Source organism: Antechinus flavipes, chromosome 1 (genome assembly GCF_016432865.1).
Source record: "Antechinus flavipes isolate AdamAnt ecotype Samford, QLD, Australia chromosome 1, AdamAnt_v2, whole genome shotgun sequence".
Classification (NCBI taxonomy): Eukaryota; Metazoa; Chordata; class Mammalia; order Dasyuromorphia; family Dasyuridae; genus Antechinus; species Antechinus flavipes.
Window position 1 is genome coordinate 196,879,666 of NC_067398.1, and position 14,328 is coordinate 196,893,993.

General features: G+C 30.3%; 1 protein-coding gene across 1 annotated transcript in view; it reads right to left on the reverse strand.

Moving 5' to 3' along the window:
* LOC127544802 (fibrillin-2-like) overlaps positions 1 to 14,328 on the reverse strand; it is a 158,874-nt gene that overhangs the window by 93,036 nt on the left and 51,510 nt on the right. Inside the window, 5 exon segments of the mRNA XM_051971640.1 lie at positions 1,342 to 1,467; positions 2,502 to 2,570; positions 5,832 to 5,978; positions 8,068 to 8,193; positions 14,139 to 14,264. Of these exon segments, the coding sequence (XP_051827600.1) occupies positions 1,342 to 1,467; positions 2,502 to 2,570; positions 5,832 to 5,978; positions 8,068 to 8,193; positions 14,139 to 14,264 (594 nt within the window).

The following is a 14,328-nucleotide window of genomic DNA, read 5'->3' on the forward strand; positions in this document are numbered from 1 at the left end:
AGGAGATTAGAGAATGAGAGAATGGAAGAAATTACTTGTAAAAGTTCCTGGATAGAAGAATTCATAACTAAACAAGACAAATAAAGATAAAGATAAAATAGATAATTTTTCATAATAAAATTTTTAATGTTCTGCACAAATATATATCTAAATTATGAAAATAAAAGCCATCACTGAACTGTAGTTAAAATTTATTACCAGAAAATTTTCAGATAAAGAAAGCTATCAATACTAACATGAAAAAATACTCCTAATCACTAATAATTTTTGTTGTTATTCAGTCATTTTAGTCATGCCTCAATCTCTATGCCCTGATTTAAGATTTTCTTGATAAAGATACTGGAGTGGTTTGTCTTTTTCCTCCTCTATCTCATTTTACATTATGAAGAAACAGACAAAAATTAGTGACTTGCCCAGGATCACATAGTAAGTTTCTGAGGCCAGACTTGAACTTGGGTACTGCTTACTACATGTTCAGCCTTCTATTCACCATCATATAACTGCCCTCACTAATAAATGAAAATTAAAACATTGAGATACAACTCCACACATATCAGATTGGCTAAGATGGAGGTATGTGAAATGACAAATATTGAAGGGAATGTAGGAAAATAGAGTCAATAATGCACTAATTGGTAGTGCTGTGAATTGGTCTAACCATTCTGAAGAACAATTTGGAACTCTTGACTCCAAAATATAAAATTCTTTTAATTCATCAATATTACCATAGATCAATTCCCCAAAAAAATTAAATAAAAAAGGATCCCTAGGTACAAATTAGGGAAATTACTGAACAAATTATGGATTACTATTATGGTGTATGTAATGATGAAAGAAGAATTTCAAAAGTATCTGGGAAAATTTATATGAACTAATGCAAAATGAAGTGAGCAGAACCAGGAGAACAATGTACCCAGTGAAATATCACACTTCCAAAGTATGTATGCATGATGAAAAATGTTGACCACTTCTAGCTAGAGAACTGATAAGACTCAGAATGCAGATTAAAGCACTTTTGTTTCCTTTGCCCATTTTTCTTACTTTTTTTCTCAAAACTTGGCTAATGAGGAAATATTTTGCATGATTATATCTATATGTACACAAATATGCATACACACACACACACACACACACATATATATATGTCATAATTCTTTCCATCTCAAAGATTAGGTGAAGAGTTAGGAGGAGCATATTTTGAAATTGAAAATAAAAAACAATTTTAAAAAATTTTAAAAATGAAGTTTCTCATATTAATTAAATCATATGGTCTCTATCCTTTCCAAAGAAATTATTATACAAAACTAGATTTTAAGAAAATAAACCTTTATTTTGAATTACCTTCACAGACTAAGAGAAGATCATTGTAATTAAATCCTGTAGGACATTCACAGTGAAAATTGCCAATCTGGTTAGCACAAACACTATTTGCAAAAAAACCTGGAATTTCCTTGCATTCATCAATGTCTGAAATTGAACAGATGTAATCAAGTATAATGAGACTTTTCTTTTCCTTCATTTTTTAAACAATTTATATACTATTGTGTGTGTATATGATTTGAAACATTTCTTCTGTCACTTAAGCTTATAAATACTTTTCTGATGTATAAAACTTATACAAAATCATGAACTAGATTCTTTCTTCCAAGCAACTAGGAATAAAATATATTAAATTTAGACTAAACTATAACTATTGCCCACCCAGTGAACCAACTATCATTTGAAACAATATATTCTCATTCAGATACACAAAAGAAACTATCTTTTCTCATCTCTTTGAAAAATGATCAGTATTATTTTATCTTTAAGAAAAAAGCTACAAATTCAAAATCAAAAAAGTCCAAATAGAAAGAAATAATTCTAATGTTTTCTAGAACTTAAATTGAACTTACTAGAAAAAGATATTGAAAAGCTCCACATAACTCTAGCATTCCCCATATTATTATGCTCTAAGATTTCTTATTTTCCAGATAGTTATATTTGGCTTGGGTGGAAAGTAGAGTCACTCTGGATTTAGTATTTAACAGATTTAATGTAGCTTTTTTCCCTTTCAATCTATTGTAGGAATTCAACAATATAAATTGAGAAATTTTTAAATGTTTTCATCAACTGAATGCTGATACACAGAAAATGAATGAATATGAAATTTCCCCAACATTCATAAAATTTTTAGATATATTGACTCCTGTATAGAATATGGTAAGGAAACTAGGGTATAAATATACTTTGAAAATATTTCATATTTAAATATTTCCTTTGTTCTGAAATATACAAATGGGTAGTTCTTTTAAGAAATGACAATCATTTTCACTTAATAGGAATCCAGGTTCCCAAATTCTCAGCATCTGAAGAGGCTTAGCAAAGGATCAAGAATAAGAACAAGAACCATAGCTTATTTTAGTATTTTGCTATTTTAAAACACCGTAATGATTTTTAATACTGTATGTAAACATATATGCACATAATACATGTAAATAAGTAGATTTTGGGAAAAAACTTACCTATAGCTTTGCCTGTATGAATGTCAAAAGTAAATCCAGGAAGATTTCCACATATGGCTTTAAATTCAACTTTAAAAACCAAAATAAAGCAAATATAATGGTTAAAAAAATACTATCCAATGCAAAAAAATTCAAAATTATTTCAGAAATGATTAATGTCAATAATTATTATTGTTTACAATACTATATTCATTTTAATTATATATTACTAAAAAAGGCACAGATTATGACAATATTGTTTTTCTGGGAATTTAGCTTTTTAATCGTGTTTGTGAACAGAAGAAACGTAGAACCTTTTCAGGTTAAAAAGGTACTTATCCTTACTCTATTTTTCTGTGTTCTGAAACTAGTTTGTTTTGAATCAGTACAAAATAAAATATTAGATATTGCCTGTGACTTGCATTTTTCCTTTACTTCAACTATAATTTAGACAAATTTTACTGCATAGTTGCCATTCTTATATGGTATTCTTTTCTTCTAAACAAAGATATTTCCCTCCTTTTTAAAAAAATGTTTTTTTGTTCTTAATTCTTCATGGTATAATAAATAAGAGTTGGTTTTGGAGCTAGGAAGAAATGACGTGAAAGAAGAAGTTGATAGATGGAGTTTTATTTCAGACATTCACAATTTGCAAAATCCTGATCAAACCATTTGGATAAATTCCTTCATAGTAAGAATTTTTCTCAAGTAAGAGTTCATTCTACTTTGGTATCAGGAAAGCCTGAATTCAAATATAGTCTTAAAAATCACTTATTAGATATGTTTCCATCAATAAGTCACAACCTTGTTTGCCTCAGTTTTCTTGATCAATAAAATGGAGAATATTGTACCCATCATTAAGGAGTGCTGTGATCATAAAATGAAATAATTGTAAAGCTAAGATTAGCACAATGCTTGGAAAATTTTAGCTATTATGTCAATCAATCAAGATATTATCAACCTGTACTGGTTGAAAAAGATAACATGAAGAAAAAATCTACTTAATGATTAACAACTATGGCAAATTTTTTTTAATAGCTTTTTATTTACAAGATATATTCACAGGTAATTTTTTCAGCATTGACAGTTGTAAATCCTTTTGTTCCAACTTTTTCCCTCCTTCCCCTCACTCTTTCCTTCAAATGGCAGGTTGACCAATACATGTTAAATATGTTAAAGTAAAAGTTAAATACAATATACATATATATGCCCAGTTAATTTTGAGCAAATGCTTTAAATGTTTCCCAAAATTCCAAAATCCCCTCAAACTGAGAGCTATAGTATCATAGATTTAAAATGTATGGGAGCTCAGAAATGCAACTCCATTTTTTTAAATAAAGAAAATCATGCCCTGAGAAAAATTAAATAACTTCCAGAAGGCCATAGAGGCAGTATATGCTTTTTAAATCAAGGTCCTCTACTTCAAATGCAGTGTTGCTTTTAAGTCCTCTGACAGTGTCTTCTTCAAGTCAGTTTACAAATTTTCAAAGAAACTACATTATATAGAAGTATGTATATGGAAAAAAAGAACTTTTGTACATTTTACCTAAAGATCTGTGGATCTTCTTTTACCCTTGTTGTAACCTCATATTGTACCCTTAAGACTTACAGCCTACAGCTTTTTATTTTATGTGTTGTCTCCCCTAATTTTGATTGTGATTTTCATTAAAACCCAGATAATGCCCTTTTTTTTTCTGTTTAGCTCTCTAGCATAACACAGTTTGGCATATAGTATGTGCTTATTAAATACATATAAAATTATTAGTTCAATTCCCTTGTCTATATATATCATATATATATATGGATATAATTTAAGTACCATATCAGTCAACATTTAATTAGTTTATTAAACTGTACAACTTATATACTTGAAAATCAGGAGGTTAATTTAAGGAATTTAATATTGCTTTTCTTTTTAAGATATATTTATAATTATACTTGTTTCCAGAGTAAACTACTAGTTGTTCTATCAATAGTTACCAACTATTATTCTCAGAAGAGCTAGTAATATCTTTGTAAAAAAGAATAAACATACTGAAAAGAAATGGATTTTAAGGTTTCCAGATCTTCTAGTTAGTATGTGGGGAATATTTTTGTAAAAGAGCAAATTGGATATTCATTGCTATAAACTGTTTCTAGTTTATACCAGGATACCTATTTTGTCAAGCATTTAATTTGTTAAGTTAATCTGTCTGATCTTCTGGATTGTTTTACCAAAGACTGGTTATTATCATTTCACTAAATATAATATTCAAATGCATATCTAAAATTCATATTCTTATTTAATGATTTACTTTTTTAAAAAACATATATCACACATGGATAATAAGAAGCTAGCAAATAAGCACTGACCGTGAGCCTATAAGATCTAGATCCAGATCCTTGGCATAATGAGAATCTAAAGTTTAATGTTTTTTATCCTTACCATACCAACACTATGAGCGTAATTTTGGATAAACCAATTAAGCTTTATGGACCACAGTTTCCTCAAAGAGAAAATTTAAAAAAAAAGATTTTAATTAAATAATTTTGAAGTTAAGTTATTTTTCCAACTCTAAATTTATGATTTTATGATCTTTTCAATATAATTTTCATAATTATTTGTATGTGGGGGAAAATTTGAATATATATATATATATATATATATATATATATATATATATATATATATATATATATATATATATATATATAGCAAGGAAGGTATTTATCTCATCTTAACCCTGAATTAGGAAGTTCATTTGGGAATATGAGTTGTTCATACAAATTTTGCTGAGCAAATATAATTTTTATAGGCTAGAGAATATAAAATTGCAAAAACATGGAACAGAGCAATGCTTATTATAAAGCAGAAAGAATTTCAGCTGTGAGTTTATTAGACATACTTTACAAAATTATATAATATTACTATTGGCTTCCCAGTGATAAAATAAAATAGTTCATTCATTGAAATTGTTTGAACTCCCAAAATATTTCTCCTCTAGCCACCAAACTGTCATGATTTTATATGCACAAGTATTTGCACAATAGTAATAACTTACATTTATATTATCACTTTAAAGTCTGCAAAAAGTACTTTACTCATAACAAACCTGTAAGGTAGGTAGTACAAGGATAAATATTTATATTATACTGATGAAGAAACATTTTTATAGACGACTTTCCGAGGTCATATGGCTAGTAAATGTCCAAATCAGTGTTGAATTGTATCTCTTTCTTGACTCCAAGTTCAACATTACATCACAATGCCTCTCAGATCCTAAATTGTCCTGGGTCTAGTGCACATTTGTAATAATGAACAAGTAGGTTCCTACATTGATTTTTAACAGGCATATAAAAGTGAATTCTCACCTGCTCCTGAAGTAGGGCATGGTTCACAAGGTTTATTCCAAGCTTTGCCAAAATTATATGTGCAGCAGCACATCCTCTTGGCCACATTAAAGGGTAGCTCATTTTCACAGGTGGTTTTGTTCTGGTAGCAAAAGCTTTTTCTCATGTCTATAAATAGAAAAAATAGTTTTAAAGTGACAAATAAATTAGCTTCAATATTGAAGCGCAGACAATTGTAACATATGATCTGGTAGATTTTTTTTGAATGTATTAAGAAATTTTCTAAAGTTTTATTAATATAAATTTGACAAAATATATGATATGATATACAAAGAACAGAGAAAAAAAGAATGTATATGAAACTGTGAATATTTTATATAGCTTGTTTCCTTACATTAAACAGTTAACAAAACTCTCCTACTAGTCACTGTCTCTTTCTGAACTTCTTTCATTTATCTTCTGCAAATTAATGTTTATTGGTGCTCTTTTTCTTTCTCTCTTTTTGGCATCAGTATATCACTTTTCTCCCTCTAAAATGTTCTTTCCTAAAAAAAAATAGCCTTCCCTTGAAACAAATGAAAATAGCCAATCAAAACAAATTCACACTTTGATCATATTTGAAAATGTCACATTGTATACTGGTAGTCCAGCACTTCTGTTATTATTATTCATCATTGGGGAAGAGTTGTATATTGATCAGTTCTTAATTCTTTCAAAATCTTTTCCATTGCTTAAAGTAGTCATTATATGATTCCTCCAGATTTTGTTCACTTTACTCTGAAATAGTTCACATAAATTTATTCAGGTTTCTCTGACTCCAACTTTTTCATCATTTCCCCCCAAATAATTTTATTCCACTATATTCACAAACTAATTTCTCCAGTCATTCTCCCATTTATGGACATTCTCTTTAATTTTACTTTTTTTTATCTGCTACCAAAAAAATACTTCCATAAACATTTTGGTACATTATGGGTCCTTTCCTAGTTGGGGTTAAATAGTGGTATTGATGGGTAAGTACAAATTAGTAACCTTGAAAAGAATTCCAAATTGACAAATTCCAAATTAGCATAATTGGACCAATTTAAAATTTCACTAACTATGCCTGTCCTTCCACATTCCTTCTAAAAATTTCCATTTTTCATTTTTATCATCTTTGCCAATTTAATGGATATGAAATAGAACTTCAAGATTGATTAAATGTGCATTTTGCTTACTATTGGTGATTTGGAATACTTTTTTTCATATGGTAAAGTTGGCATTTTTTTTTCTGATAACTACCTGATTAACCATTTATTTACTATAGAAGATCCTTTGAATAAAATCTATATATTGTGTTATCAGAATTTAACAAAATAGTTTGCTGGTGGTTTTCGCTCACCTACTTTTCTTCCCATTTTAATTATTAATTATTTTGCTTGTGTAAAACTATTGCAATTTTTATATATTCAAAAATTCTTCATATAAGATCCTATAATCTTTTGTCTACTTTTTGGTCAAGAATTCTGGTTAAAGAATTCTGTAGTTACAAACAATATGTACTTTCTTATTCCCCTAATTTGTTTATGACATTTTATATCTAAATCTGCATCCATTTGGTACCTTTTCTTGCATATAGTATGAAAAGTTAGTTTCAACTTAATTTCTATTAAATTTATTTCTAATTTTCCCAGAAGTTTGTCATAAAGCAAGTTCATAACTCAATAATAAAGATCCTTCAATTTGTCAAACAGTATGCTATTATAATTTTTTTCCCAAATTTTGTCAACCTAATCATTTCTAAATGATAAGTTAAATATAAAATCCTACATCAGCCATCTATCTGTGTGACCTGGAATAATACACAACTTCTTGGACATTATCATTTATAAAATGGAAGGAATGGACTAGATGACCATTTCAATCTCTTTCATCTCTAAAATTTATAATATTATGATTTCAAGGATTTAATCTTAAGGTAAAAATTCGTATCTTATAACTAGAACATAAATGTGATTTGAGAAGAATCTTGCTATCTCTAATTTAGTGATGTAATCTTTTAATACATATTGTTGTATATGAAAATAAACAATTATTTGTAGGCAACTTTATAAACTATATTATGAGAATAGCTTTCAAATTTCACACATACAAGATTTACCTTCCAAATTTGACATCAATTATAAAGATTTATCAGTTTTTTTGAATAGCTTCCAAGAAATGAGATAAAATCTTAAAATCAAAATTAATGGTATATATTACATAGAACTTTACATACCCATACAGTTATGTCCACCATTAATTTGCATATATTCAGGAGGACAAATGCAGGTGTAATTTCCCAACGTATTATAGCAGGTGTCAGGTCGACAGACACCAGGATGCACAAAACTTTCATCAAAATCTAAAAAAAGAATAAGTTATAATTGCTAACCAGAGATTATTGAATAATAATTATTGAAAAAAGAGATTTCCTAGCATTAAGATATATGTGTATTTCTTTGGAATAAGGAGCTCTTCGTATGAAAATTTCTTTGGAGAGGGGAGCTCCTAGTGTGAAAATCTCTTAACTGACAGAAGTCTTCTATATTTTACAATTTTAGTAAGATGGGTGAAGCATTGGACTTGAAATTAAGTCTTCCTGATCTGAAAGCTAGCTCTCCACCCATTCTGCCACATTCATATATTAGAGGGTCATAATGGACATAATATATTCATGATAGAATAACATAGCACTTGTCGTAGTCCTTGGACAATAGCACTCCTACTCAAACTCCAGTGATTCCCAAATTTCCTATAAGATATATGTTATTTCATCTTATCTTCTATCTTATCCTTTAAAAATGTCTATTTTTATGATGAAAGACATTGTGACATAACAGACAGAAAGTGAATTTCAAAGGCCAGGTCAGACTTGGTTTTTCAAGTACTGCTTCTGACACACATTGGTTATGGGCATTTCACTTAACTTAGCAGATCACCTTTAAAATTAAAAGTTGCAAGTAGAATATGGAAGAAAATAGGCAGGGACTCAACCTAAGCTTTCCTCAAACTCTTCCAAATAACTTTGATAATTGCCTCAAAATAAACACTGGAATGGCACGACCCACAAAAGAACACAATAAAGTAATTTTCCAAGGCAACTTGGAAGCTCAGCAGCAAAGATATGTTGCATAGGAATAAGAGTTGAGTATGATCCAGGATAGGCTGCAGCACTTCAAGTAATCAGCAGTAGGCCTCAGGGACAACTGAATCAATGGTGCAAGTTGCAGTTTATGGACCTGTCAATCCATAAAAAATAGAAAGAGGATTACATGGGTGTCTTTTTTGACATGAGAGGCAGTACTACCCTTACTTAAATCCAGGTCTCAGTCACAGAGTAAAGATTGTGGTTACAGACCAAGGCTGGTAAGGATCCAGTTGTCTTTAATAGAAGAGAGCACAAGTCAAGAAGGTAATAAACACACTTTTTCTATATCATGCCAGCTTGAAAGAATGGAAAAATTACAAGTCCTCAGAATAATCTTTGAAAACAGCTGCACAAAAACATTGAAGCTTGAGACAATACTTCTTCCACTCTGGAAGCCAAGATCACTTAACTTAAAAGTTAAGAAGTGAAGATGGCAGAATTAACAGTACAGTGCCATAATTCTCCCATATTCACCTTCCAACTACCATAAAATAGTTCCCTGAAACAAATCCTGGGAGAACAAAAACAGAATAAACAAAAACAATCAAATAAAAAAACAGCAGAACCAGCAAAAAAAAAAAAAAAAAAAAAAAGATGAAACAATCTTTTAATCCAAGAAACTTGAAAGACTGAAAAGATATATGTCTCATTTGGGGAAAAGGAGAAAGTGATCTAGGACAATAAATGTCTTACTAAACCAGCAGCAAGCCCCACTCAGCAAACCAGCCAGAGACCCTGTGTCCCAGTGTGGTTGACCATCAAACACCAATATCAGAATGGCCCCCACCCTCTTCACATGACTCAGTACAGTCAAGACAAGATTCCAGTTCTAAAAACCACCAAGTGCCACTGAGTTAGCCTGGGCAAACAGATAACTGTCAGCAGCCAGAAATTCATGTGTTTCAGCATAGCACAGGGCAAACAAGCTATCTCCAGCAACTAGACCTCACAACCTCAAGTGGCAGACAGCCATGAGCTTCAGTGTAGCCTAAATGTCAGCAATCACTGAACTACCTGAAGGCCATAACCAAAAAAAAAAATTTGGATAGCATCTTTCAAGAAATTATCAAAGAAAACTGCCTTGCTATCCTGGAACCAGAAGGCAAAATGGATATTGAATCCACTTATCACCTCAGGAAAGAGATTCCAAAATAAAAACTCCAAGAAACATTATAGCCAAATTTCAAAACTATCAGATCAAGGAAAAAAAATACTACAAGTGGCCAGAAAGAAACAATTCAAAGATAATCAGGGAGTCACAATCAGGATTACATAGGATTTGGCATCTGTAAAATTAAAAGGACTGGAGGTCATGGAGTATGATATACGAGAAAGCACAGGAGCTGGGATTACAACTAAAAACATCTACTGACTGAAATTATGCATAATATATCAAAGGAAAAAAATGATCATTTAGTGAAATAGAAGGATTTCAAGCTTTCACAAGGAGAAGATTAAGATTTTAAAAATTTAATCTCTAATATCAAGATCTAAGAGAAACCTAAAGAGTTTAAAAGGGAAATGAAAACAAAGAGATTTAACTTTTAAATAAAAAAGCAGAGGTGGCAATCTTGATCTCAAACAAAGCAAAAGCAAAAACAGATCTAATTAAAAGAAAACAGGAAGGAAACTACATTTCACTAAAAGGTATCAGAGACAATGAAGTAATATCAATATATGCACTAAGTAGTTTAGCATCCAAATTCTTAAAGGAAAAGGTGGGTGAGTTACAGGTACATGACCATATGAGAGATATGAGAAAAATGCAAATTGAAATGTAAAACAGATCTTGATTGTATTAAATTAAAAGCTTTTGCACAAACAAAACCAATACAACCAAGGTTAAAAAGAAAGCAAAAAGGCTAAAAAAAAATTTAAGCAGCAAGTGTCTCTGACAAAGACTCATTGCTCAAATATATAGAGCATTGAGTCAAATTTATAAGGATACACAAGACATCCCCCTGTTTATAAATGATCAAAGTATATGAACAGTCAGTTTTCAGATGAAAAAATCAAAGCAATCATGTGAAGAAGTGCCTAATTATTTTGATTAGAGAAGTACAAATTTTATATTATTTTATTTTAAATTTCTTGTCAATTTTTATTTTCCACAGTTACATAAAGAAAATTTTTTTGGTTATATATGTACATTCAGGTTTTTTTTTTTTTTTTTTTTTTTTTACATATTTTCTTATCAATCATGTTGGGAGAAAAAAATTAGAACAAAAAGAGAAAAACCACAAGAGGGGGAAAAAGTGAACATTATATGTGTTGTTTTATATCCAGTCTTCATAGTTCTTTCTCTGGATGTGAATGGCATTTTCCATCCAAATTTTATTGGGATTGCCTTGGATCATTGAACTGCTGAGAAGAAACAAGCCTATCATAGTTGATCATCACACAAACTTGCTGTTGCTGTATATAATGTTTCTTGGTTCTACTTGTTTCACTTAGCATCAATTCATGTAAATCTTCCCAGGTTTTTCTAAAGTCAGCCTGTTCATCATTTTTTTATAGAAAAATAATATCCCATTACTTTCATATACCATAAATTATTTGGCCAATACCTGATTGATGAGCATGTACTCATTTCCAATTTTGCCACCAGAAAAAGAGGTGTTAGAAACATTTTTCCACATGTAGGTCCCTCTCCCTATTTTTTGATTTCTTTGGAATCCAGTGGCACTGCTGGATCAAAGGGTATGCACAGTTTTATAGCTCTTTGGTTATAGTTCCAAATTGTTCCCCAGAATGGTTGGATCATTTCAGAACTCCATCTACAAAGATCTATATGAAAAAAAATTTCTAGTAATTCTTTTAAACATGATAAAGAAACTGGAAATTGAAGGGATATCCATAAATTGGGGAACAAGTTGTCACATTTGATTGTGATAGGATATTATTGTACTATAAGAAATGATAAGCAGGTTGGTCTCAGAAAAACCTGAAAAGATTTACATGAACTGATGCAATGTGAAAAGAACCAAACCAGGAGTACATTTGTATACAGTTGCTTCAATATTATATGGTGATCCCCTATGAATAACTTCGCTATTTTCAGTGATACAATGAACTAAGACAATTCTGATAGATTTGCTCTATCTGAGCTGAAATCATGAAAAATTTCTTTCTGCTGAAAAATGCTCTCCAACTTCAAAGAACTGATGGATTCTGAATGCAGATCAAATACACTTATTCTTTATTTTTCTTGTTTTTGTTGTCTGTTTTCTTTTACTACATGATTAACATAGAAATATATTTGGCATGACTGTACATGCAAAACCTATATCAAACTTCTGTTTTTACATATAATTCCAAATATAATTAGACAAAAAATTAACTATTAAAAAGTGACAAATAAAGAGTAGACCTGCATTGATAAGATAATTTTCTTCTTTACCTACTCTCTGTATTAATGAAATGACAAGTTCCATTCCTATTTCTAACTCTTCTGTAATTTTGTAATTTATTTGTTTTACTTCAGTAGTATATTTATATTACACATTAACATATAATCTATAAATATATGCATGCACATTCTTAGGTTTGCTGCTCAAAAATGCTTTATAAATGAGGAGCATGATTTAAAAAATAGTTTGTAGACCAATGATTTATAAGATAAAGCCATTTTTCACTAAACCATTTTTCTGTCCAGGGTCTTTTATTCCTTCCCTCACTCTTCTAGTTATAAATATACAATGTGTGAGAGTTAAAATAATCTATATGTAGTATTATATTTGCTAAACTTTCATGCTTGCAAAAAGAAATGCATCCATGTAGAATTTTGATATTCTAATATAGTCCTGAATAGAAACTTGATGGAAGAACTTTGACTTCCTATCCAAAAGATTCCATACTGACATGGAAGAGGAACATAAGTGAAGTATCATGGTGGGCCAGGGCCCATCAAGAAAATAAGGCAGATTATTTAAAGAAGTAGAAAATAGGCTATCCCTGCAGCAGCCTAAATGGAAATAGAGCCTTAACAATGGAAAATCATTGTCCTTGGCTGAGAAACTGTTTTAGGGATTCTATTATGCTCTATTTTGTTATCCACTCTGGCTTCTCATAAACTTGATTATATTTTTATACACTACTTTATACTTGTTGCCTACAGACATGTTACTGTTTTGAAAAACAAGTAGGCATCTAATGTTTTGGGGATGTGAGGGAATTTGTACTTCACAAACTTTCCACTAGGACCTTGAAATTTGAATGTGGAATCAGTCTTCTTTAGCAGCTACCAAATTATACTTTTGTTTAATAAAAAGATCTTATAACTCTCTCTCAAGAAGAATCCTGTAATTTGGGGCTCACTTTGATCACCTTTGGAAGAATGAATCATTGGATCATGGAGATCATAAAGGTTCTAAAGGTTGAACTCTCAAAATGAAAAGAGAACATAGACCTGCTGAATTCAGAGAATAGGAAATATTTATTGGCATGAAGTCTTCCATCGATTCAGATCAGCAATTGTCCTACAACTTTAAAAGTCTTTGGGAACTTTCTAGGTCAAGACTTTCTTAAGGTCAACAAAGCCAGTATGTCAGATCTGGAACTTAAACCTAATTTTTATGTTGATACATAGTCGTTATTCTCATATTTTGAATTAATATGTTTTATCTTCTTTTTAGTGATTCTGATCAAAGTGGGACAGATAAGTGCAATAGATAAGAGCATGGGACTTGGTATCAGACTAAATTTTTTGAATTTAAATCTACTTTGATGCATTTACTAGCTATGTGACTAGCAAGTCACTTAACCCAAATTGCCTCAATTCCTCGTATGTGAAATGAACTAAAAAAAAATGACTAACCACTGCAGCGTCTTTGCCAAGAAAAACCTCAAAAGGATTCATGAAGAGTCTGACATAGCTTAAAAAAAAAGGGACTAAACAAATCAATGACAACAGCAACAATGACAAAGTATTTCCAAACTGCTCTGGCAATTCAAAGTAAGTGGTCATGAACTATTTAAATGAATATTTCAGAAAAAAATTAAATATTCTATGTAATTTTGAAGATCCAACAAGTTTTTAGAAAGAAATAAAGACAGACCCAGATAAACATTGTTCTCTCCTGCAATTTACAAACTGGACATTTTTTCTGGAAATAATCTCTAATTTTTCTATAAGTGTTTTATTTAAGAATTTGCTCTACCTTCACATATATGAGTTTCCTCACTGAGGTAGTAGCCATGTGGACATACGCATTGGAAGCTTCCAAAAGTGTTAATACAGTTTCCACCCTGGCAGAGACCTGGTAATTCTTGGCATTCATCAATATCTATAAAACAAATAATTATAGTTGAAAAAAATTGTCATAATCCAAGAGGAGAATGATTCTGACA